Source organism: Camelus dromedarius, chromosome 3 (genome assembly GCF_036321535.1).
Source record: "Camelus dromedarius isolate mCamDro1 chromosome 3, mCamDro1.pat, whole genome shotgun sequence".
Taxonomy (NCBI): Eukaryota; Metazoa; Chordata; class Mammalia; order Artiodactyla; family Camelidae; genus Camelus; species Camelus dromedarius.
This window is the reverse complement of record NC_087438.1, coordinates 43,066,240-43,091,901: the sequence shown is the minus strand read 5'-3', so window position 1 is coordinate 43,091,901 and position 25,662 is coordinate 43,066,240. Positions and strand designations below refer to the sequence as shown.

Below are 25,662 nucleotides of genomic sequence, written 5' to 3'. Positions count from 1 at the left end.
ATTCCAAAAATATATTAGAAAATATCATAAGTACATTGTATCTTGAAAATAGAAAAAGAAAATATTATAACTGATAGAATTTTATTAACTATGATTTATTGAATGCCTACCCACTCATCTCATCATACAACAATCTGCTAAAATAGGTACTTCTATTCCTATTTTAAAATGAAGAAATTGAGACTCAGGTAGATTAAATAATTCATCCAAAGACATTAATTTAAATAAGGCACTGCTGGTATTCTGACCAGAGTCTGTCTGACTACAAAACAATACCCTTTCCACTATAACAACATAGTGCATTTAGATTCCCACAAATGAGTTCCTTCTTTATAGATAAGCTTTAATTACTAGTGGTAATGGGAAAAGAAACAACATGAAAAAATAAATCCCACACAAGCGTGGTATAATAGTTTATGACATGGAATAAATTCCAGTAAAATGAATTCTGGGGCTGGATGAGATTCTAGATCAGATGGCTTCTGAGGTCCCTTCTAAGTCTCAAATTCAAGCAATATTCTCAATTCATTTAGTTTAAACAGGTTCTCTAAACCATTTCCGCACTTATTACATAAATTTATAATTTTATTATATGAACTATAAGTTAATCACAAATTGTAAGCATATAATTTAAAGGAATAATACTGGGACTCTTCTAAGGAAAGGATCCAAAGACTTTCTTTTTTTAAACTTCCTATTTTCTTTCATTGAGTTTGTTTAAACGAAACACATTGAAAACTCAAAAGGCTATTTTAACCCTGGCTAATAATACTTTCATAAGTTGGGAAAAACTTGCTCCAAAGAAGAATATACAGATTTGATTTTTCATTTCCATGTACTTTTTCTGTTTTTAGGGTGAGACAACAAAACTGCCACACACACACACAGAATGTTCTAAAGAAAATTAAGTAAGACAAGTCCAAGAAAATTTACCAACTAAAAATTTATTCTTGGATAATCAAGAGGAAACTGAGAAAGATTTCTAAGTTTTATGCAAGATAAAACAAAGAAAATGACATAAAACTAACAGCTGCCTTATATTATGACCTACTGCAAATAATCAAGTAGCAAGAAACAAAGCTAAAAATAACTGTTAACTTATTAATTGAAATAGCTAATGAAGTACAAAGTCAGAACTTACTACTTAGTCTTAGTTTTTTTAGAAATAGGGTCATTTAAAAAAATCTGATCTAATAGTAAATTTAAAGCTACTAGGTATAATTTAAACATTAAAATGCAAGTCTAAGGTGCCGTCAAAAGTCCTTATAGAGCATTCCAAACAATCACAGCAGAATACATATTCTTTTCAAGTACACCTGGAACATGCACAAAGATAAGCCATATCCTGGACCAAAAGACAAGTCTCAATAAACGTAAAATAACTGAAATCTTACAGAGTATGTCCTCTGACTACAATAAAATTAATTTAGACATAAGTAATAGAAAAATATCTGGAAATTTCCCAAATATTTGGAAAATAAACAGTCCACTTCTAAATGACCCACAGGGCAAAGAAGCAGCCCCAAGGGAAATAAATTAGGCAGTACTGTGAACTGAATGAAATTGAAAGCGCAATTGTATCAATCCAGGTTTAACCAGAGAAGCAGAACCAATTGAATTTCTTCTTCAGCGAAGACTCAGCTTTGCTCCTCAGCCTTTCAATCGACTGAATCAGGCCCCCAGATTAGTTTGGATAATCTGCTTTACTTTAAGTCACTGATTATGGACTTTAACCGTATCTATATGGAATACCTTCACAGCAACAGCAATATTAATGTTTGATTAAACAGCTAGGGTCCACAGCCTAGCCAAGTTGACAGATGATGAAACTGACTACCACAGCAACATATAATAATTGGTGAAACGACAGAATGCAGTGCTTAGAGGGAAATTTGGAGCTTTAAGTGCTTATACTAAAAAAGAAAGTCCAAAATCAACTATCTAAACTTCCAGCATAAGAAACTAAAAAAGGAAAACACAGCAACAAAGAACAGACAAGGAGAAAAAGGAGAAGAGAAAAAGGAGGAGCAAATTAAACAAAGTAGAAAGAAGGAAGTTAGAGGACTACTTGATTTCAAAACTGTTACATATTACAGACCGTGTAAATCGTTATCTCAAAGACTTTTAATAACATATGAGACGCGCCAATTTGGAAAATTCTCAGTTTCAACTCTTCCCTGCTGACCATGCTCCAGATAAAACTTTCACTGAAGTTGAAAGCTGGATGCACCCTTGAAGCTAGAAGGTAGTTTAATCCTTTCGTTTTTAAGAAAAGAACATCCAAGGTCAAACAGCTGGGGAAACGTTGTGCAAGGACTAGCATCCTGATTTCCAAAACCTCTTCCCAAAGCTCTTCCCATTATATACTGTCTCCAAGTTGCCTTACATGTCACTAAAAATATGCCACACCAAGGTCACTGTTCTGCAGAAACCATGGAAAAACACCACCATACCTATGTGCTGGTTTTCTTTTATTTCTTAAATTTATCCACATTAGCACATAAAGCACCTTCCCCTCTGGGGAACCTCCTAGGAAATAAACACCTTTTCTGTGCTGAAAGATTAGAAAAAGGCACCCAGTGCTTTGGGCTGATGTGGTCCCTGAGCAGTGCACAAGGCTTGGTGTGGAACTCCAGCTAGATTTCAGCCCATGCTCATACTCCACAGCTAAGTCCTGTTTTTCAGGTCACAATGGACACAACTGTCTTCAGTAGCCCTGCTTATTGATCATCTGCTATCCTATCAAATGCAGAAAATCCAGTAATGTCACTTCATAAAAATACTCCCTTCAGAAGTCAAATATATATAAAAACAAACTTTAAAAACCACATCTTAAAACTCTTAAGCTGTATCTTAAAACACTTGGCATAGAGAAGTTCTAATATTGTAAATATTCAAGGAGAATCACAATGTTAAGAGTAGGAAGAAAAACTTTATTACTAATACTTCATTTTAAAAATGATATTTTATGTTTGTTTTGTTTAGTAAGATTTGAAGTGTTTCTGTAAGTGCTATATTAAAAATCACATAGAAGGAAAAAATAAACCAATGTTTTCCTAAGCAATAAATGTCATCGTTGAGTTTTCAGCAAGGACATTTATCTTTCTAAAATAAAACAGTTGCATACACTAGCTAAAGTTAGAATTTTATCTTTTAATTTTGTTTCCTTAAGTGAACATGTCCATAATCACATTTGTAGAACACGCTATTTTTGTTTTATGAAGTTGTCATTAAGTTTTTATTATAAACAGGATGTTCTCAAAAATACTTCCATTTTTTATAAACATTCAAAATGAAACAAATGAAATAAAAATAGTAATTAACAATTTCAGTAAAATGCATTATCTTAGAAGATTTCTTTTATTAGCAAAATTACTCCTACAGTGTACTTGCTCCAGTTTAGATTCTGGCTGTTGGCAGTATAAAGCTGCCTTAAAACACACCTTCAGGAAAACTAATTAACCTCATCCGACTTAACAATATTTTACTTGGGATTTCCTATGTATTTAGAGTACTCAGTCTGTCTATGCCACTTGGTACTTTTTAATGTATTCCCTTCTGAAATAATTTCACGTGCTCATGGCTTACAGCACATGATTTAGGCAATAACTGCATCTGATATAGACAGAGTACATTTTCTGTAGCCAAGAGAGGGATGTAGGAGGTGAGAGAACCAGGATGTTTATGAAGAACAGCAGTTACTAATTTTCTTTCTAGGTAGGCTTGGCTTGTCTCTACATTTTCCCCATGGAGTGGGTTCATCTCTTCTACTTCATTGGTATCACACTGCTTTAACACAGACATCCCCTTAAATACTGCTCTGGTTGCCATATATGCTTAATAATTATTGTCAATTACCTAACAAATTAATTTTTTCATTTTATTTTGAAATATGCCATGGTTGGAAGGAGTGCCAAAAGGTGGGCTGTCCTATGGTTGTTAAAGGGGGTTGGATTGTGTGGTGGGTAGCAAAAGCACTTTAAACTATGTAATCATAGGTCACCAATGGCATCATGTTTTAACAGTAGTCTCATACACATAATTTCATTTGACCTAATCACAATCCTATTGGGATAGGAAGGGCAGATATTAATCGCATTTTACAGATTCAAAAATGTTGACTTGTTCAAAATTTACTCAGGATAAACTGATGCTGGGATCAGAATCTAATCTTTATAGATCGCAATTGTCATTAAATTTGAGTAACATTCATCATACAAATAAAATTTTTAGCACAGTGCCAGAAATAAAATTTGTTTTCACCTTGCCACTTGGTAGACTCATTCTTCTCCTTAAACTACAACCTCAGTTACTACAGGGATTTGGTATTCATCTTCAAATTATAAAAGGTAAAATAAACATAACTACCTGTCACAGTAATCTCACCAAACCCCCTACTCATATTGCTCCTCCAGAAAAATGTAGAAATCCAACATTCATCCGTCCGTGAATCTTTCAAGTTGACTTACTCTAAGTGAAAAAAGAAGTTGATCTATGTTTATCTGTTCACTTGAATTAACACATAAATCAAGCAAAATGAGTTATATTTGCACTTTACTATCCTGGAAGGTACCTCATGAGCTGGTCCCAACCTATCTTTCCAGTTCTATTTCCAACTATATCCTCTCCTCTAGTCACAACAGATTGTTCCTCAAATACACTGCACTTTTCTCAGTTTCCTTTACTGGAAATTCCCTCCGCACCCATTTCCTCTTATTCAAACTCTACCTCTTCTTCAAGGACTGGTATTAATGCTATCTTCTTTGAATACATGCAGGCTTCCTGATCCCTAAAGTCAAAATTAATCTCTCCCTCCTCCAGGAAGCTACTGTACTTTCTCTAAACGTCTGCTTTATATAGAGTTCATTGTGTTCTAGAGTTCACAGCTATCCATCTGGCTTAGCTGTGAGCTTTGAGGCGGGGGAGTATCTTTCTTTATATCTACCACATACATATTGAAGATGTTTGAGAAAATGTTTACTGAATGCAAATTATCTAGCAAAGAGAACACTGTCTTAGTTCAAGTTTTCATCGTATCTTATCTGGATCTGGACTACTAAAGCAGTCTCCTGGCTGGTCTCCCCAACCTCTAGTGTTGGCTGTCTCCAGTTTATTTTCCATATTACTACCACAGTGATCCTCTGAGGCAAAAACCTGATCATGGCAGTTTCCAATTTTACTTTATATTGTTCTCTAACATTTAGAAAGTCCAGTTTCTAAACATGCCATCCATGGCCCATCTTGATTTGGCCTCAGTCTACTACTCTAATAACTTTGTACATTAATTCATACAGATGTGCATCCATGAGTACACAAGTTCCCAGGTTATCAGGATATCAAACTCCTACCCATCCCCTTGAATGTACTATTTGCATCCTTGGTCCACCATTCAACTATCTCATTTTTTATGCCCTATCTCAGGGGAGGGATAATATGGCAGGTAAGTCAAACATATCTGTGTTTAAACCTAGATTGTCCATTACTTGGAGAGTAATCCTAAGTTAAACTTTGCAAATACAATTGCAGAAAGATGGGAAAGCTCTCCAACTTCACCATTCTTTCTCTACTTTCTTTACTATACCACTCTGCTCCTATGCTTAGGTGGGCAACTTTAACATTCTGTGTAAAATATAAAACTAGGAGCTAGTTCCAGATTTAAAAATTAATAAGCTGTAATCTTTGTTTCCTTCTACCTGCTTATTCATTAAAACTAAAATATGAGGTAACAATATACAGAAAAATTTAAATCTTTTTTTGCTTATAATAGTGGTCCATCTCAGCAAAGATGTACATATAGCATATTTTCATATATTGTTTGCCTCACATATCTTTGGTGAAATATCTGTTCAGATCTTTTGTCCACTTCCTAATTGGCTTGTTTAAGAGTTTTGGTTTAATTTTTAAGAGTTCTTTATATATTCTGGATACAAGCCTTTTTATCAGATGTGTGATCTGCAAATATTGCTTCCTAGTCTGTGGCTTGTCTGTCCATTCTCCTTAACAGCGTCTTTTGCAAAGCTGAAGTATTTTATCACTGCACTTCATGACTTTTATATCTAAAACCTCACTATCAAACCAAAGTTCATATGGATTTTTCTCCTGTGTTTTTTTTTTTTTTAAATGGAGGTACTGAGGATTGAGTCCAGGACCTTGTGCTACTAAGCCACACTCTACCACTGAGCTATACCCAACCTACGTTTTCTTTCAGAAGCTTAGAAGTTTTACATATAGGTTTCTGATCCATTTTTGAGTTAATCATTATTCAAAATGCGAGGTATGTGTCAAGGCTCTCTTTTGGTGGGGCACAAAGAACTCTATTCTAGCACAATCTGTTGAAAAGACTATCATTTCTCAATCAAATTGTCTTTGCAATTTTGTCAAAAATCAGTTGACTATGTTTGTGTGAATCTATTTCTGGGCTCTGTATTCTGTTCCATTGGTTGATCTCTCTATCGTTTAGCCATCTATTTCTTTTCCTTCTTTAAGGTTTAATAGGTATGTAATGCACTAGATTTGTTAAACAGCATATACTTAAGTACTTCCTTCTAGTTCAAGGTATCATAACTCTGTATATAGATTTCCTTCTGTCCTAAGAATCAGAAACGGAAATCTAACAGTAAAAAAATGTTAACATAAGCAGAACTTAACGGTGAAGCAGAAAAAGAATACTGTAGCATGCAGTAATATACTAAGACTAGGCAATTGCTCTGCCTGAAAACTCGGAGTTTTTTCAACCTTAAATAGCCCAATTGAGGTGAATCCCTTTGGCATAATCTATTTCCGCATCAGATTTATAGCTCTGTAGGGGTTTTGATTGCTTGCATTTTGTTTTAACCTGGTTTAGGTGCCAGGTATTCATCTATTCTAAATTTCAACAGTAACATTGTTTTAAAAAATAACAGTTCAAAGACATATACAGTATGAACTTACAAATATTCTTAAAACAGTACTTTAGAAACTTTTTAAAAGAACTGAAATTAATTTTCTCTTATGCAAACATGCCTTATATGCTTTTTTGATGGAATAGCAGTATCTTATCAGTGTTTTATGAAAAGGACCTTGAATTAGGAGTTTCTATACATCATAAAAAGCTATTACCTTAAACTCCATGAATTAAGGTAATTCAAACATTTCTCCATATTATGGCCCTAGCACCAAAGACCCAAAGCAGTGATGCTGCAATTGAACCATCTTTAGGTTCTAAACCGCCACTGGAGGCCAGGGTTCTAGGTGCTTAATTCTTGTTGACAGTTGTGTGTATTATAACAGGAGTATGTCCCTTTCTTCCTAGTGAAAATTGTTTGCTATTCACTGGCACAGCTTAGAAACAAGGCCAGTTTGGCTCAGAGAAGGGACCCTCTCACTTTGTCTCCCCAGACGAGAGTAACCAGTGTCTTCTGCAAACATCTGAGCCACTGAAAAAGACAGATAATCTAGATTCAAACTGGCTCTTTAACCTTTTTACCTTAATTCACCTATGCTTTCAGTATATAGGAAATGTCAAGTAACATGTGTATTTTTATCACTAATTGGCTTACTACAAAAACTATGAGCAAAGACCTTTAAATATCTACTAAAATGTAAACACACTTTGTCCCAAAATTCATTCCATACTACACAGTATAGGCTAAAACAATGAAAGGTACACATCGTAATTTTTAAAACTTCTCTAGGATACTGATAAATCCTACCTAAGAGTATAATGATGAACATAAAGCAAAATAATTAGGACTGGGGAATAACTCTGCAAGGTTATCCTAGCCTTCAGTTTCTGGGCTACTCTCCAGTAGCATCAGGATTAGACATTCTCACCTTCTATCACACTAAATATGCTTTCACAGGTAAGCTATATATCTTTTTTCCTACGTGACTAGGCACGTTCGCATAAACTATACCTAAAACTGAATCCTACCAAACAGCAGCAAGGATATAAAATACAAGAACGGTAACACTCAAGTCTTTGTCTCAGGCCTACATGATATCATTCTAAACTCTTTGAAGCCAAGCCAAGGGTTTTTCTTTTTAACTCCCTTACACAAAGCCTGTCTTTAAGATATTTCAAGTTATTGTCAATATTGTGAGCAAATAAGCATATCCGGAAATTTTCAATTAATTTGTAATGATTAATATAACCAAAAAAGTAAATGGTTATCTAAAAGGAGAAAGAAATTGGCAGGAAGTCGTTACATAACTTTTGAAGTTAAGAAAACATTCTTTTTCTTAGAATCAAGAAAATCAAATATACAGCAAAGAACAAATCTAACTTCCTATCTGCTAAGTACATATACACCTTTGATCTGATGAATTTCTAGAACAAATTAAAAATACAAATTAAAAAGAAATGATTCAGTACTTAGGCTCACATGCCAATTAATAACTGTCTTTGACCACAAGAAAAGTACTTTTCAGTAGGAATAGAATCCTACCCATTATCATATAATAAATTTGAGACTGTTTAAACAAGATAATTCTTTTAAAAAGCAGCTAAATCAACACTATAAATTTTAAAATGTAAAGCAGACTACGTTGACATCACAAAATTAGCAATTAGGAATACCAGGAAAATGTATTAAGGATTTTTAACAAAAAAAAATTGAGTAGAAGATAATATAAGTAAGACTTATATTCATTTCCTCCCTGCCCGCATTCCCACCTTAAAGATCCCACTCTATTCACAGCCCTGGAAGAAACAGTCTTACTGTACTTATCGGCTTACTGAAAAATAAACCAAATATAAAATTACATTAAAAATCTAGTAAGCCACTGAAAGCATACCTTAGAGTAACAATGGAAAAACTCTCTAAGATTTAACACTCCATAGGTGCTTTTAAATAGTACATTCATTGAAATCAATATAAATGTGCACTTACATTAAATAAACTGATACACACGGTTTAGCAACGTCTAAATAATAAAGACTAAGGAGGGGGGAGAGATCAAATATTACTAACATATTAAAACTGGCAAAAAGGTAGGAAAGAACTGTAATGAATTCTATGAGATTCCTCTTGAAAGTAGGTCATTACTGAATAGTTTATATTGTGTCTACTTTTAAAAAGACAAGCTTAAAGGAGAAGATTCAATAACGCTAACAAAATCCATTCGTTTGAAGATTAATGTTGATGAAACTACAGCAGCTGTTCTTAAAAGATGTAGAACTTCTTGAAAAAAAAAAAACAAAACTTATTTTGGCTAGGAAAAGTGATCCTCTAACTTCACCTCCCTGGAATAGAGTGACCATTGTCTTCTACAAACATTTGAGCCTAGCACTGAAAAGGACAGATAATCTAATTCCAAACTTGCTTTTTAAACTTATCTTCATTCACCTATACTCCCAACATATAGGAAAAACTTATGTGTATTTTCATTAATTAACTGACTATAAAAATATGAGCAAATCACATTCTAGACCTACTGAATGAGATTTTTGTTTGTTTGTTTTTTGAAGGGAGTAGGTCCTAGCATACACATTTTGTAAAAATCAGACAAATTTAAAAAATTCGTCCCAGGTCATTAGGATATGTACCCTTGGTAGGGATGGAGGGAGTTATTTTAAATCATGTGGTCTGAAAAGGCCTCTCTGATGAGACTCTATTTGAACAGGGAATTGAATGAAGAGAAAGAATGGTTACTAAGAATACCTCGGAGAAGGTGGTTTCAAGCTGAGGTAACCCCAGGTACAGAGGCCTGAAAGACCAATGAGCTTCGCGTGCCGGTGGAACAGCAAGAAGGACACATGCCTGGTGTGACGTGAGCAACAAGAGCAATGTGGAGAACAGTTTGGCCACAGCGTGTATGAAAGTGAGGACCAGAGCACAGAGTGGAGGGGTTGCCTTTGCTAGAAGAATATGGATTCAGGTGCAGATGGGTAGATTTGGTGGTGGAAAATGAGGAAGTTCTCTTGCTATTTCTGTTTCTGTAATGAAATAAGCAGCAAGATGATCAGCCACAAGTGAGAAGGCGGTGGAGATGTTGGGTGTTTTTAGGATGATTCTTTTCCAGGAACAACAAGAAAGCCAACTAAGAAAGCTATGTGAAATAGTGAAGCAGCTACTTAATTCCTGCCTGCCCACATTCCCACCTTAGAGAACCTACCCTCCTCACAGCCCTGGAAGAAAAAGCCTTACGCTATCAGTTAGGTTTAGGTTCTATCGCACTTAACAGAAACTCCACATAATATGGCTTTAACAACTTTAAGATTATTTTATCTCACACAGAAAAAGTTTGAGATAGGCGATCCAAGATGAAACTGTGATTCCATCAAGTCTCCAAGGATCCAGGCTCCTTTGGTTGCTCCATTCTGCCATCCAAAGATCCAACCTGTGTGTCAGGTTGGTAGCAGGAGCAAAGGATGAAGAAGGGCTAGCCTCCTCCTTTTCTTAAAAAAAAAAAAAAAAAAAAAAAAAAAAGACTGCCTGAAAGTCTCACACATCTCTGTTGCATCTCATTAGCCAGAACTTGGTCACAAGGCCATACTTAGGAGATTGGTGAATGTCTTTTAGCTAGGCAGTCATGAATCCAGCTAAAAATTTGGGTTATCTAGAAACAGACTCACAGACATAGAAAACAAACTTACGGGTACCAGGGGGAAAGAGAACGGGAAGGGATAAATTGGGAGTTTGAGATTTGCAAATACTAACTACTGTATATAAATAGAAAGAAATTGACACAACATTGTAAACTGACTATACTTCAATAAAAATACACATACAAAAAAAAACAAGTTTCTACTGTATAGCATAGGAAACAATATTCAATATCTTGTAGTAACCTATAATGAAAAAGAACATGAAAAGGAATATATGTATGTTCATGTATGACTGAAGCATTGTGCTGTACACTAGAAACTGACACAACATTGTAAACTGACGATACTTCAATTTTAAAAATTGGGGTTCTCATTATTAAGTAAGAAGGGAAGGACAGATGATGGAGGGACTAGTCATTTCTGTCACCTACACATCTCATGGCTTTTAACTCCCCTCCACTATCATTATCCTCTTCAATAATACAACTGAATAGACACCTAACTGAAGCTGAGCCAGTAAGATTCTGTGTCCCAAGAATTTGGATTTGGGACACAGAAATCAAGTCAGTTTACTTCAGAAGAGCTGAAGTACAAGACAGAGCAGACTAGAGCCTTACAGAGAAAATGCAAGATTGTAGAAGATAATGGAACAAATGAATAAAGGAAAGTAGAGAGATGAGGCTGCAGAGGGAGAGAGAAAAATCTAAGTGTCTGACAACTTCCTTTCCCATAAGGCCTGTATGCAATTCTTTTATCTGAATTCTGTATAACTTCCCTGTTCCTTTATACAGAAATCCCTTTACTTGAGCTAATTTACGTGGGTCTCTATTCCCACTTACAACGAAAGGATCCGTAAGATACTTACTAAGAAAGTTATGATTTAATGTGATGTACATATGAAGTGTTTCTGCATCTCCTATAAAACTTGAGGAAATATTCATTATGTTCTTCTCTACCTTTTGTGTAAAGACTGATAAAATAGAATTTCCTTTAGAATTTTATACTTTTTAAGTGTTTGAGATAATTAGGAATTGATACCTTTCTTTTAAAAATTCAGATAATGGCAGGTAAGCTTTATAATGCCTCTTTTTGTCTTGCCTGCCAGGAAGATGATTAAATTTATTACACAGTTACATGGCAATTTCTGGCTAAAGCACAGAGACTTTAGTAGATTATATTACTGCTTCTAAGCACTCAGTGAAAAGTTTATACTTCACCATGGACATCAGGCTTGGCCAGATCATTTGCTCTGGCCAATGAAATTGTGTATATATGCCACTTCTAAGCAGAAGCTTTAAGTGCTGGTGTATGATTCATCATCACTCTTTTCCCTCTGCCATGCCTCCTCTCAGAAAGAGGCTGTTCCTTCATCCTCAACCCTTGAAAAAGATGATATGGAACAGATCCCACCAGGATGTTGACCTAAACAACCATTTCTCCAGTGAAGATATATGAATGGCCAATAGACATATGAAAAATGCTCAGTATCACTAATTATCAAACAAATGCAAATCAAAACTACAATGAGGTATCACCTCACACCAGTCAGAATGGTCATCATTCAAAAGTCCACAAATGACAAATGCTGGAGAGGCTGTAGAGAAAAGGGAACCCTCCTACACTGCTTATGGGAATGTAGTTTGGTGCAGTCATTATGGAAAACAGTATGGAGATTCCTCAAAAGACTAAAAATAGACTTACCACATGATCTATCAATCCCACTTCTGGGTATATATCTGGACGGAATTCTAATGCAAAAAGATACATCCACCCCAATGCTCATAGCAGCATTATATACAACAGCCAAGACACAGAAGCAATCTAACTGTCCATCGACAGATGACTGGATAAAGAAGTTGTGGTATTATTTATATAATGGAATACTACTTGGCCATAAAAAAGAATAAAATAAGGCCATTTACAGCAACTTGGAGGGACCTAGAGATTGTCATTCTAAGTGAAGTAAGCCAGAAAGAGAAAGAAAAATACCATGTGATATCACTCATATGTGGAATCCAAAAAAAAAAAAAAGAAAAGAGGACACTATGAACTCATCTACAAAACAGAAACAGACTTGCAGACATAATAAACAATCATATGGTTACCAGAGAAAGAGGGTGGGAGGGGATAAATTTGAGAGTTTGAGATTTACAAATGTTAGCCACCATACATAAAAATGGATTTTTAAAGTTTCTTTTGTATGGTACAGGTAACTATGTTCAATATCTTACAATAACCTTTAATGGAAAAAAAATATATAAACGAATATATGTATATAAATGCATGACCGGGACATTGTGCTGTACCTCAGAGATTGACACATTGTAATTGACTCTCCTCCAATCAACCAATCAATCAATAAGAAACAAATCAGGATGTATGTTTATATGTTGGGACATCGAGGTATAACAGAAAGGACAAACAGGACAAAAATGTGTGAGGGAAGCACTAGGAACAACCAGAGTTTCTATCTCAGTGCTTATCACCACCACTTAGCCAATTATCTAAGCCACAAGAGTCATCTAGAATATAGCCAGAAATATACCTCCTACATCCAATCTACCACCTCTTTATTATCTCAAATCCCCCAACAGACACTACCTTAGTTAGACCCTGACTACCTCTCCCTTGGGCTAATGTAGTAATCTACTATTTTGTCTATCTGCTTCAATCTCCTTCCTCTAACCCATCCCCTACACTTCTATAGAGTAATGCATATTCCTAAAATGATGTTACACCTTTGCTGGAAACATTCCACATGAGAGTCACACTTCAGCTGGACACGTAGGCGTTGGCCCTGAACAACCCCTCTCCAGGCTCCCTAGAGGTGTCACAATATTGTAGATTCAGGTACCAGCTATGCCACTTTTTGGCCACAAGTCACTTAACCTCTTTAAGTCCAGTTTTTTGGTAGTTTGTTTTTTATAAAATGAGAATCATGATGCAAATTGTACCTTGTACCTTTCTTCTGGGCATTAAATTAGAGAAATAAAATAGACTCGGCAAAGTGCCTGGTCACACTGTCGAAGAACAATAAACACTTGTGGAATAAGAGAACAAATTCTCTGGCTAGCTCACCCATGAACACTTCACAGCCCTTATTTGCTTATACAACTGTTTCCCTTCACTAGAAACTAAGCAACTTGAGAAGAGGCTGAGACTTACTAATCTGGGCATCCCGGGACATAGCACAGTGCGCAGTATAAAGGAGCAACTCAATTAATGGGTAAAAGCTAAGAAATCTTTGAAAGGTAAAATCCCTAAATAGAGGAGAGAGAAAGGCTAGTCAGACAAAATAAAACCACTAACTATAACTCTCCCTCAGGCCCTTGTGTAACTTCATGTGCCTTTAACTGTGTGCTAAACAAGAACTTGGCCTCTTGGGTGGCTCTTCTGTATTTTACCCAAACTCACACTTGCCAATTTAATTACAGGTGAATTCACAATGTACAGACAACGAAGGTAGGAAAGTAAAGAATATTTCAAAACTCTTAAATGTGGCTATATTTGTTTCAGAGTAGAGAACATTTCCTCAAATCCTGAATAACTTAAAGAATGTTTGCACATAATCTCAATACTACATTTCAAATGTACAATTCCATTCCCTATAAACAACTGACACTGCAAGATCAACAGAATGTCACTCTCAAGGGTAATACAAATCAATACATTCTAAAGAGATGCAAATATCTTTTTCCCATTTTGACAGCAGAATCTCCCCTACATGTGCATTTCATTGCTTCCTGTCTGCCATACAAAATATAATTGTAAAAACAGTAGGGTTGTTGTATTTCTGAAATATATAACTGAAATTCAAGAGCTTTTTTGTTTTATTTTGAAGGTGATTCCTTGGATATGGATTAAGGTTTTCAGTGAACTAAATGGACATTTTTAAAGATGTATTTTATTTCAAACAGCCCAAGAAACAGTTTTGCCCAAAACATCCAAAAATTCTTGCTATAAAGATCCAAAAAGAAGAAAAATGGAAGCTTGCCAGAAATGCCAAATGATGGTATGGTTTACACTATAATTGTTACTATTCCAAAATTTTAAACATAACAGGTAAAGGCAATAGGATAAACCATCTAGTCTACAATGAGAGATTATCCAACATTAATTTAAAGGATTTGACAATGATAAAATGTTATTTCTCTTAAATAGTGGTTCCCCAAAATTGCTTATCTTACTACCATTAGGGTGAAACTTAAGAAATTGCTGTATTTGACTATTCTTGTCCTATAATAAAATGGCAATTTTATACTCAACCCTTTTTTAACCTGGTATTTTAATCTTTTCCTGAAATACACATTGTCTACTTAACATCTATAATGTTCTGCATGGACTTCTTTTAGAGCATTTGCCATACTGAACTGTAATTAATTGTGGTGTGTGTGCATTGATGTTGTTTTCAATGGAGGTACTGAGGACTGAACTCAGGATCTCATGCATGCTAAACATGCACTCTACCACTGAGCTATACCCACCCCTAATTAATTGTTTATAATTCTTACTCTTAGGCTAAATTGTGAACATTTGCAGACAGAAACATTTTCTCCATTGTCTTCATGTTCCTGGCCCCTGGCAGTGCTCGGCACATAGCAGTTCTTACACAGTAACTGACAACCAAAAGTAACATACATTTGAGAACAGAATGATTGGTTAGGAAAGAATACATAAAAAAATAAAAGGCAAGTTCTAGTAAAAGTATACAAACTTCATTAAAGTCAATGGCTTCAAAGCTTAATATCTGCTGTTAAACCCAAGTATTTCCTGAAAATACAGCATTTAGACTACTACTCCATACCAAAGAAATAATACTTGCAAATTTTCAGAGAGCAATTACCCAGTATAAAGATCTCACGTTTCTTTCTCTTCCTTTTTCGTTCTTTCTTTTCTTTTTTTTTTTTTTTTTAAACTGTCTGCTTCAGTACAACACCTTGGGGCAAAAGGTGAAAGGAAGCAGAAATGCTCTAACAGGTTAATTTCATTCCTTGCTTAGACATGTTCGGAGGACATAAAGGGGGTACTTCTTAGAGATGATTCTAATGGTTTAAATAGGGTTGTTAAAACATCTGTGGATTTCAATCTTTGTTGTACTACCTTTTAAAGTTAGTACTATCATTTTTTAATGTGTAAATCTTTTAAATGTTTGAAATTTAAATATTTTATTATCTTTTTGAATTGGCTAAAACAAACCTAGTTAATGTACTAAAGACAACTATGTACTTCCTATAGTTTGATCATAAAAGAGAAACCAGAATACAAAGTATATTAAGACTCAAAGAATTCACTGAGGCTGAAAGAAAGCTTATTAATATTTTTGAGAAGGCTAAAAATATTAAGGAAAAAGTATTCAAAGTTCCATAAGAAATCCTGGTCACAGATTTCAAAGCCAACAAAAGGAGACTTGAAAGACTAAAATGAGCAACCGTTCATCTGGCTGTTCACCCAGGCCTCAGGAGGTATATTATGACTGTATTACCCCTGGCTTCATAATTTAAAGTTCAATCCTACTCACTAGGTTTCAAACTCAACTTCAATATTTTTATCTAAATTTCTGAAGCTATCATATAGTAAGATATTTCATATCCCATCAACCAAACCACAGCTCATGAATAAAACACAAATTCTACTTAACTTTACCAAAAAAGATACTCGTTATATGAAAAAGGAATAGTGCCACAGTCAACTAAATATGACAGGTCAACAGAACATAGCTGATCAAACCAGAACATGTTCAAATATCAAAACTAATGCCACTCTAGTTAACCTTAAAGATAACTACCAAAAGACTGTGATTTGAGGATATATGTGTCAGGATTTCTTTGATTTATATTTCAATTTGATGAAAATAATTTAGAAGTTAGAGTAATCACAACAAAACTAAAGATGATAGAAATTAAACGATAAAAGACAGAATTTCCATAATGATTGTAATCACCATAACAAACCACTGATTTTTGACTAGCCAACTTGCTTGCTACATCTGATTTTACTGTTTAGCCATTTATTATAAATCAATACACAGATGCTAAAAACAAGTAGGGTAGGCAACTGTTTGGTTTATATGATTAACTTGCAGCAGCTGAGCTCCACCTACAGGCAAAATAAGTTTCTCTAGAATGTTTTAAAATAGGACTTTCCGAAAGAGGCTGCAACTACCACCACACTGCAGTTTATGTTGAGTGCACATTAGAATCACCTGTGCTTTTTAAAACTTATGGTCCCATACCAAAAGTTCTGACTGAATTGATCAGGGTGGGGCTTGTTCTCAGGTGATGCAAATTATGGAAAAGCTTGAGAGACTGATTTGAACTTTTACCAGCACAAATCTTGAAAAACATTTAGAGTACTCAAATATCATATTTTCCTTCTTCTAAAATTACTTGATTCCCACTATACCGACCCTTTATCTTTTTCAGAGATTAAATTAAGTTCAGTTGATATGTCTTATCCCTGGTAGACTGCAAAAGACCTGAAGTGACACTACACTTTTTCTAAATTACTTTTACATGATTCTATGCCTCAGAAGTAATAGAGTGTTTGGTGGGGATTAGGGTTCTTAACCCTAGATACACACATTAGAATATCTGGAGAGATTTTACAAAGTATTATTGCCCCAAAGTTACATTATGTTCTTAGAAGTTAGAGAAGTGGTACTATTAGGGAATGAGGGGAGAAGTAACCAGAACAGCACAAGAGGGAGACTTCTGGGTAATGGTAATTTTCTGTTTCGTGATCTGCGTGATGGGTATATGGGTGTATTAAGTTTGTAAAAATACACCAACCTATATATTTATGATATGTGCACTATGAAATACAGCTCATACAAATATATCCTGAATGTACATTACACTTCAATAGAAAGTTAACAAGTTAAAAAGGACACGCCCAGGCTTCACTGCAGACCAAGTGATTCAGGATCTTTGGGAGTGGCCTGGGTGTCAGTATTTCTTTTTTAACATTCCTCCAGTTAATCTAACATGGAGTCAGCAGTGAAAACCACGCCTCTAATGAATCACAAGTGTTTTCATTCATCTACTCACCCACTCACTACACAAATCTTAATGAACAACTGCCATATGCCATATGCTTATTTTACTAGACTCAAAAGACTTAAATGTAAGACAGTCTCTGAAGGAGCTCACTCTAAGCACAGGAAGCGGGCAAACCCGTAAACCTCATGTGATGAATACAAGCAAGGTACTTAAAAGGTCTCGAGGACAAAGTGATTGGTCAAAGGATTCACTCACTTTTTTTGTTCATTCATTTATATACATGTCAGCCGCGGGAAGCTGGAGAGGGATTCGAGAAGGTGTGCTGCCCAGCTGGAAAAAGGCGCGAGGAGCCGACATGGAGCAGAACAGCACTCTACCGCAGTACAAGCGGGTGGCTCGCGCGCTCAGGCGTCTGCACTCACTGGCCCTTTTATTATGCCCGCGCATGCGTATTGTTCAAAATGCGTACTCATGCTACCAGCGCATGCGTACATGTACTTCTTACCCCACACACATGCAAGTTATTGTGAACTTTAACCTGGGTCCCACGACCTACTCACTTAAGACTGCGACAATACATATTTGGGAACCTGTGATGTTTGACCATGGATAAATGGACCCAATCTCTGCCTTCAAGAAAATTACAGTACAAGGGTACACAAAGAAGAAAAAAAAAGGTATAACCTGCTGTCATACTGACCATCACAGAAGTGTGAGAAAGGTGCAACAGGAATACCCTGGGGAGTCAGAGAAGGTACTACCAAGTTGCTGACCCAGGAGGTAAGAGGACATAAACTTGAACTAGTCCAGGAGCACTGGTGGTAAATATTAGTATTCTAAAGGAGTGCTTCTCAAACTCTCCTAACGTACAAATCACCGGAAATCCTATTAAAATGCAGAGGCTGATTCAGAAAGTGTGAGGTGGGGCCTGAGACTCAGTATTTCTGAAAAGATTCCAAGTGATATTAATGCAATTGGTCCACAGGTCACAATTTAAGTAGAAGGTTGTTGAGGAAGATGGTTTTCAAGAAGGAAAAGACCAAAAAAAAAAAAAAAAAAAAAAAAAAGCCAAATTCCATAGCAGAGACTAAGAAAAACAAAAATTGGAAAGCAGCCATTAGATTTGTCAAGGAGGTAGCCTTAGTAAGAGGAGTTTTAGGGGGTGATGAGGGAAAAACTAGAAGATGTATATGTAGAAATAAATGGGAACTAAGGTGGTGGGGACAGGAAATAAAATAAGAGGTTTTGTTTTTACTCTTAAATGCTCCAAGAGGCTCAAGTCTATGCACAAGCTGAAGGAGAGGAATGAGTGAAGAGGGAAAACTGAAGACAAAGGAAAGAGGATGGAATAATTTTGAATGGGTAGAAAGATTCTCAGCTTTAAAGAGAAAGAAGAAAAGGGGATAAAAATTAGTCTGAAAGGGTAGAGGGGAAAGAGAAAAGGATAAGAATTTCTCCTGTTTCATGGCACAAGCAGCCAGGTGATCTGATGAGAGAGTGAATTTAGGTTTAGAGGAAGCACCCAGGAACAGGTAATGAAGAAGCATTGGAGGCAGAGCTGAGGTGGGACTTGCACTTGTCTGTGTGATTCTGCTCAGCAGCATCCAGTGGTCCGTATAGGCTTAGAGGAGGGGACTGGATAAGAAACAGAGTGAGACTGATAACATTTTGAAAAGGAAGGAGGCAAGGGACAGAAATCCTTAAGAAGCCTTAAGTACAGTGAGAGGAAAGAAAGGGGAGAAGGGGGAAGAGCTTTGGATTTTTCCTTATTGAACCTCTAAGTATTTTTCAACAGAACAATTAGGGAAATATTCTACTCCATGAAAATTTGTTGGAAATATATTGTTAAATATCATTTCCCAACTTAAATATTAAGTACTCGATAGATCTGCTCATAGGTTTAACATCCCAAGTGATAAACAACTTCAACATAACTGATTCCAGATGTTGCTTTACCAATAGAAGCAATACCACCAATTTTCAGTAAAATTATACTTTGAAAATGGCTCCTTGCCTAAAAGGCTGGTAGGCTAGTCTAGTCCCTGATTCTACTACTTGAATCAGAAAATGACCCGAGGATAACAAGAATATTCAAGCACATCCAGAAGAAAACTTTGTATACACCAAGAGCACTGCTTTTTGAATACGTAATGATTTCATACTGACATCCTATTTGGCTGGCAGCTATACCCATTATAATTCAACTTAGACTGAGCAGTAATTTTCCTTTAAATATAATTATCCTTTCTTACCACATTACAGTTTTTTAAGACTCTTAGAGGTTTTTTTGTTTGGTTTGTTTTTTTTTTTTAACATAAAATTAACTTGAGACTTCAACTACAGTGAAGCTGGTATAAACTGACCAAAAGCACTAATGATTTTGGTAATTTTTGTACTCTAAATAAGTGGTCATGAGACAATCATAGAAGTTTCTAGACAAGAGACAAAAAATTGTATTTTCCTTTTAAGATTCTGTACTTTCTCCTCTATCCTGACCTTATTTTTCTTTTATTTCTCTTTGTAGGTAGGAGAGACAGGATGAAAGAGGGAGAGAGGAAGATGTGAATATTGAAAACCTGGGCAAAGAGGGGAAGAGTTATAAATGGGTGTTTGGTGTTCCCACAGTTTACTAAGGCAAATTTATCCAAATAAGCTTTATTTAGTTTATAGAAAATTGCTAAATTTTAAGTTATATTAATTATAGGGTATACAAGTATTTGGAACTGTATTAACACCAAAAGAACAGAGTAGAGTTGAGAATTTAAAAAGCACTTAAACATGACAAATATTTGGTTCATCTATTAAAAATTCAAAATGTATTTTTGTCACATTATAAATGAAATCTTTAAAAATTCATTGTTCTTAAAAATCAGCAAATGCATGTCTTAAATGAGAGAGAGAAAAAATATCTTTGATTATATTAATGATTTGACTAATAAAGCTGATAAGAGGCCCTCAGCTCCATGTATGTATAAGCATATACATGATCAACAAAATCTTCAGGCAGTAGTGGCCCAAAGTTAATCTACTATATTAAATTATTCAATGGTGATTACTTGAGTATCAGGTGAATGTTGCTGGGAGAAAGATATTTAAGGTAACTTCTAAGTACCATGCGAAGGTTATATCATTAACAGAAATTTCCGAGAATTACTTTTCTAGTTACATAAACAAAAAAAAAAAAAACTGAGGGAGCTAAGCGATGACAACATGGAAATGCTTTTCATTTTTAAGTTCTTCTGTATGAGGATGGGAAACAATGAAAAAAAGAATGTTGTTTATATATAGCTAGTTCTATTTTATCCCCAAATGTAGGCCATCCAACGAAAACAAACACTACTATTTTTAAAGCAGTATTATTTAAAATATATACCATAAAAGTTGTAATAATAGAGTTACAAAGGAGAGTCTTTCAATTAAGCTGAATTTCAGGAGAATAAAATGTTGAGTCAAAAAATTCAACCACTCTTTACCATCAGACATTTGCTGAAATTTCTTTTATGATACCACTAAGATTAGGAGAGACAGATAGTATAAATCAGACTTGAAAAGACATGAGTATTTTCAGGCCCACACATTTCTTACCAGTTTTGACAGACTTTACTCACCTAAATCAGAGGACATCTCTTTCTCTTCTATACCATTACTTTACTGCTTTCTGAGGGGGAGGTAATTAGGTATCTTTATTGATTTCCGCTGGGAGGAGGTACCAAGGACTGAACCCGGGACCTCTTGGGTGCTGAGCGTGCGCTCTACCACTTGAGCTATACCCTTCCCCCACCATTACTTTACTGCTCTTGTTGGTTTTAAACAAATAGAATCTTCCACATCTAGCTAATACATCTCTTTCCCCAAATATAAGACATGTTAGAGGCTTTTAATGAAGAGATCAGAAACAAATGAAGTGGAATTTGACTCATAGAGTACTGCTGTGATTAAAACTGGTCTATTTGCTTTTAGGCCTCCAAGTGGGCTAATTTAACATAACTAATACATATATCAAATGTTAAGAAAATAGTATTTTAGAAAATAAATTGGAAAGAGGACTCAATCTTAATTTAAAGTAAAGAACAAGGAGACAAAAACTCTGATACCGGGAATCGCCATGCCTGCCTTACCTGCGGCTAACTGATTTCTTCCCCACTTCACCCTCTCCAGCTGACTTAACATTTGCACTTGTGTCCTTTTTCAACTTCTTTGCAATTCTCTCTCTCATCAGGTTCTTCTCATCACCATCAGCATATTCCTCATGCTCCGCACCTTCACAGTCTGCATCCTGCAAAAATTGAAATGGAGGATTTGCTGGACAATCCATTCTCTCCCTTCACTTCCAGAGGTCCATCTCAGACTCTCCTCACTGCATTCTCAGCCAGGTTTATTGCTTGTTTTGTTTTGTTTTGAATGAGTAAGGGCTTGAAGAATTGGCTGCAGGTGGGAATACCCCTTGGGGTCTGCTGTAGGCCAGCGAGGTAAGTACAGCAGAGCCCAGGAAGGCTTGTTGCTCAGTCCACACGCAGCCCCTCTGCGCAGCACAGACTGTGCTCACTCTGAGTCCCCCAGGATACTGTGGCCATCTACATCCCTACTCTTTCCCAGTGGGAAACGTGGCTTCTGGAGGCAGTTGGCCAGCATACTGACCTCACCCAGGGACTAATTCAGGTAAAAGAGGTGGAGGTAGAGAAGCTGAGATTTCTTCCTGTAATTTAAGTCATAGCAATTACTTCTCTTCTCAAAACCCTCCAGTGGATGCCCAATTCACTCAAGACTGTATACAATCTGTACCTCCGTGACGTGATCTCCTAGACTCCAGGACAGCAACACTAGCCAACCCTGGAGCTGCTGTTCTCTCCAGCCTGAAACACTCCTACTCCCTGCATCTGCAGTGCTCGCTTTCACCTCCTGCAGGTCTCTGCTCAAATATTACTCTCTCAGTGATACTTCTCTTGATCCCCCTATTATGGCAGAACCACCTACTTACCTCCAGGACTTTCTATTCCCCTTTCTTGTTTTTTATTTCCTCCAAAACATTTACCACTCATCTGATTTACTATATATTTTAATTATTTATGTAATGATTGTCTCTCTCCCATAACTAGAGGAAGTACTCCGTGAGAGCTAAAATTCTGGACTTTTTGCTCACTGCTGTATCTTCAGCTTCCAGAACAGCTCCCAACATTAGTAGAGAGAGGAAAGGAAGGAGAAAGGAGGAGAGAGAGAGGGAAGAGAGGACAGAAGAAGAAAGAAACTACCCCAAGTGGAACTTCTTCTCGTGTAATTCTCTGATCAGGTGAGCCATGGTGAGACAGGATTCTTAACTTGAGGTATGTGGACCCTAGAGCAGTGGTCCTCAAAGTCTAGTCCTCAAACTATAAAACATGGATTGTTTGTTTAAAAATATAGAATCTTAGCTCTCATCTCAGTCTTACTGAACTAAATCTCTAGGGATAGAAATTGTGAGAATTTTCAGCGAGATGTTTAAGAAATTCTTTAGCCTTAAAAGTTAATAACCACGGACCTACGTCTTCCATGCCTGGTCCTCAGGAGATCTAAAAAAATCCCCTGTAAATTCATAAAATTTTGTTTGTGGATATCATATATTTCCCAGAAGAAGGTGCCCAGTTTTAGTCACTGCAAAGGATCTAGGACACAAAACAGATTAGAGACCATACACTATTCTTAGGTGACCTCACCCCCACCAAGACCATAAGAACATATCAATCAGTTTACATCAGGCCTCGATCCTATCTTCCAGACCCATATTAATGTTATACAGATTTTTTCAAGTTAACTGAATCTCAAAATGCACAAAATTAAGCACATTATTTTTCATGTCTCACCCCACCTCAAGCCTAACCTTTCTTTTGTACCCACGTAACAAGTTGCCCAAATCAGAAACTCTGTGATTGTCCTAGACTCCTACTTCTCCCTCACCTCAGAGAATGGAATCCATCACCTCTTAGACCTCTTTTAAGTCTCTCTCTCTCCCATCTCACAGCTGTGGTCTTCTATCAAGTTCTCCTCTTGCCATAGCTTCCCGATAGGGCTCCTTGACTCCAGTGTGTTTCATCCAATTTCTCCTCTATCATGTTGCCAACCATGATCTTCCTAAAATGCACAGTTGACTACTGCACTCTTCTTTTTAACTAATCCCCTTCAATTGTTCCTCATTACTTTTAGGGTGAGATTTAAACTCCTCCCCATAGCCTGTGAAGCTCTCTAATATTTGGCTTCTCCCTACCTCTCCAACCTCAATTCACTCTCCCTCCTGTCACTACGCTCTGGTCACACTGGTCTGCTTTCAGCTCCTGGAACGCATCAAACTCACTCCTTCTTCAGAGCCTTTTTGCATGCAGTTCCCTCTACCTTTAACACTCTTCCTCCCTGCTCTTCACAAGGCAGGCTCCTCCTCAAACTTTAATGTTAGCTTGTACTTCCTAAATAAGGTATAATTTCTACTTGTCACCATGTTTTAACATGTGCTGTTCTCTGTGATAGAGGAATCCCACCCTTCACCAGTTTCTTTTTTGACTTAGTTAACTCCTAATTCTCCCATAAGACACAACACAGCATCATTTCTTCCAGGAAGGTTTTCTTGACCAGGTTAAATAGCCATCCTTTCTCTATTATACATGGTCAGAAGGAACCCTCTCTTTTGACCGTGGTAATAGATGAAGCTGCATTCATGCATGGACACTTACGTACTTCCTTCTGAATTATACAATGCACAGATCAATGGGTTCTTACATAAAGTGACAAATGTATGACATGAAAAACTTGATCTCTCATATATAAAGGAAACCCTGCCTTCTGTTTTATCAGCTTTAACAGCCAGTACAACTAATGAAGAAAAATCACTAGAGTCTCGAGAGAGAATCTTCTGAAATGTGTGTATAAAGAAGGAATGCTACTATAAATGACTGATCCAAGCATTTCCCATGCATCATGTAAGATGGGGCATCTATGTTTTAACTAGATCAAAACATAATAAAATAAAGTCAATGACATCTAAATTTTGAGTATTCAAGTAATGTCAAGTGAGGAGAAAAAAATAGGCTAGAAATTCATATATAAGATTCCAATTTTGTAGGGAAACACACACACATATGTATACTTGGAAGGAAAATTTCAATACCAAAATAACTTAGTTTTCAAATCTTTCAATTTTTTTCAAAATTATACACATATAATTATAAAAGTTTACCTTTTTATCTTTTAAGGAAAAAACTAATTACCTTTTGTAAAAAACATTATGTTTAAGGAAAAAATAATTTAATCTTCATAAAAACCTTGAATTGTCTATAAATTGTTCAACTATATTTATACTAAAATTAATACTCACATCATTTAAATCTCCTGCTGCATCCCCCTTTTCACTACAAAAACAAGAAAAATAAGCAAGTTTTAGCTTTTAAATGAGACTAACAAAATTATCCAAAAATTTAGAATATTTTGCTGGGACTAATAGTTCAAAAACACTTCAACATAGAAATTTTCAGAATAGCATTGTAGAGCAAATGGAAACATTCTAAAAGGAAGTTGTTTTTATAAATAGAATAAATGGTATGCTCCATTAGGACATATATGAATTCACTAGAATTCTTTAAAAAAAGGAAACAACAACCAACAGTGCTATTTTTATGAACAAAGGGCTGCAGAAAACAATTTCTTCTATTGGCTTGATGTATTCTGGCTGAAGAAGCCAAATCCTTCAAATACAAGGACATTAAGAAAAGACTGTTCTGAAATAGAGTTCTTGAAAATGACCTATACTCAGTACAGTAGTATTTTAGTCCCCCTTTGAGACATTGGCCCAGTATATCATGTGCAGTTATATTCAACAGTAAGACACCTTCCTTTCACAAAGAGAAGAAACAAAAATAGTATGAAAATTTTCTGATAACTCCTAAAATATGTAAGAAATAATACTCAGTGAACTGGACCAAAATGTGGCAACTTCTTCACAAAACCCTTCAAATCTGATTTGCTTACCCATGATTCTGAGACAAAAATGATTCAAGGAAAAAGTCAGCAACGCAAATCTGAATTAACCATTAAACTGTTAAAGTAGACAGTTTTCTAGTATTCAAACAATCCCAAAGATTTAAAAGTTTAACAATTGATTTTAATTAGTTCAAC

At 35.8% G+C, this 25,662-nt stretch overlaps 1 protein-coding gene across 2 annotated transcripts in view; it reads right to left on the bottom strand.

Annotated features, from left to right (window-relative positions):
- Positions 1 to 25,662, bottom strand: part of CWC27 (CWC27 spliceosome associated cyclophilin) — a 196,165-nt gene that overhangs the window by 136,637 nt on the left and 33,866 nt on the right. For both annotated transcript variants that reach the window (XM_031445941.2, XM_031445938.2), the window contains exons 9-10: positions 24,866 to 24,899; positions 21,645 to 21,802 (exon numbers count right to left, since the gene is read on the bottom strand). In XM_031445941.2, the coding sequence (XP_031301801.1) occupies positions 21,645 to 21,802; positions 24,866 to 24,899 (192 nt within the window). The remainder of the gene's footprint in view (positions 1 to 21,644; positions 21,803 to 24,865; positions 24,900 to 25,662) is intronic.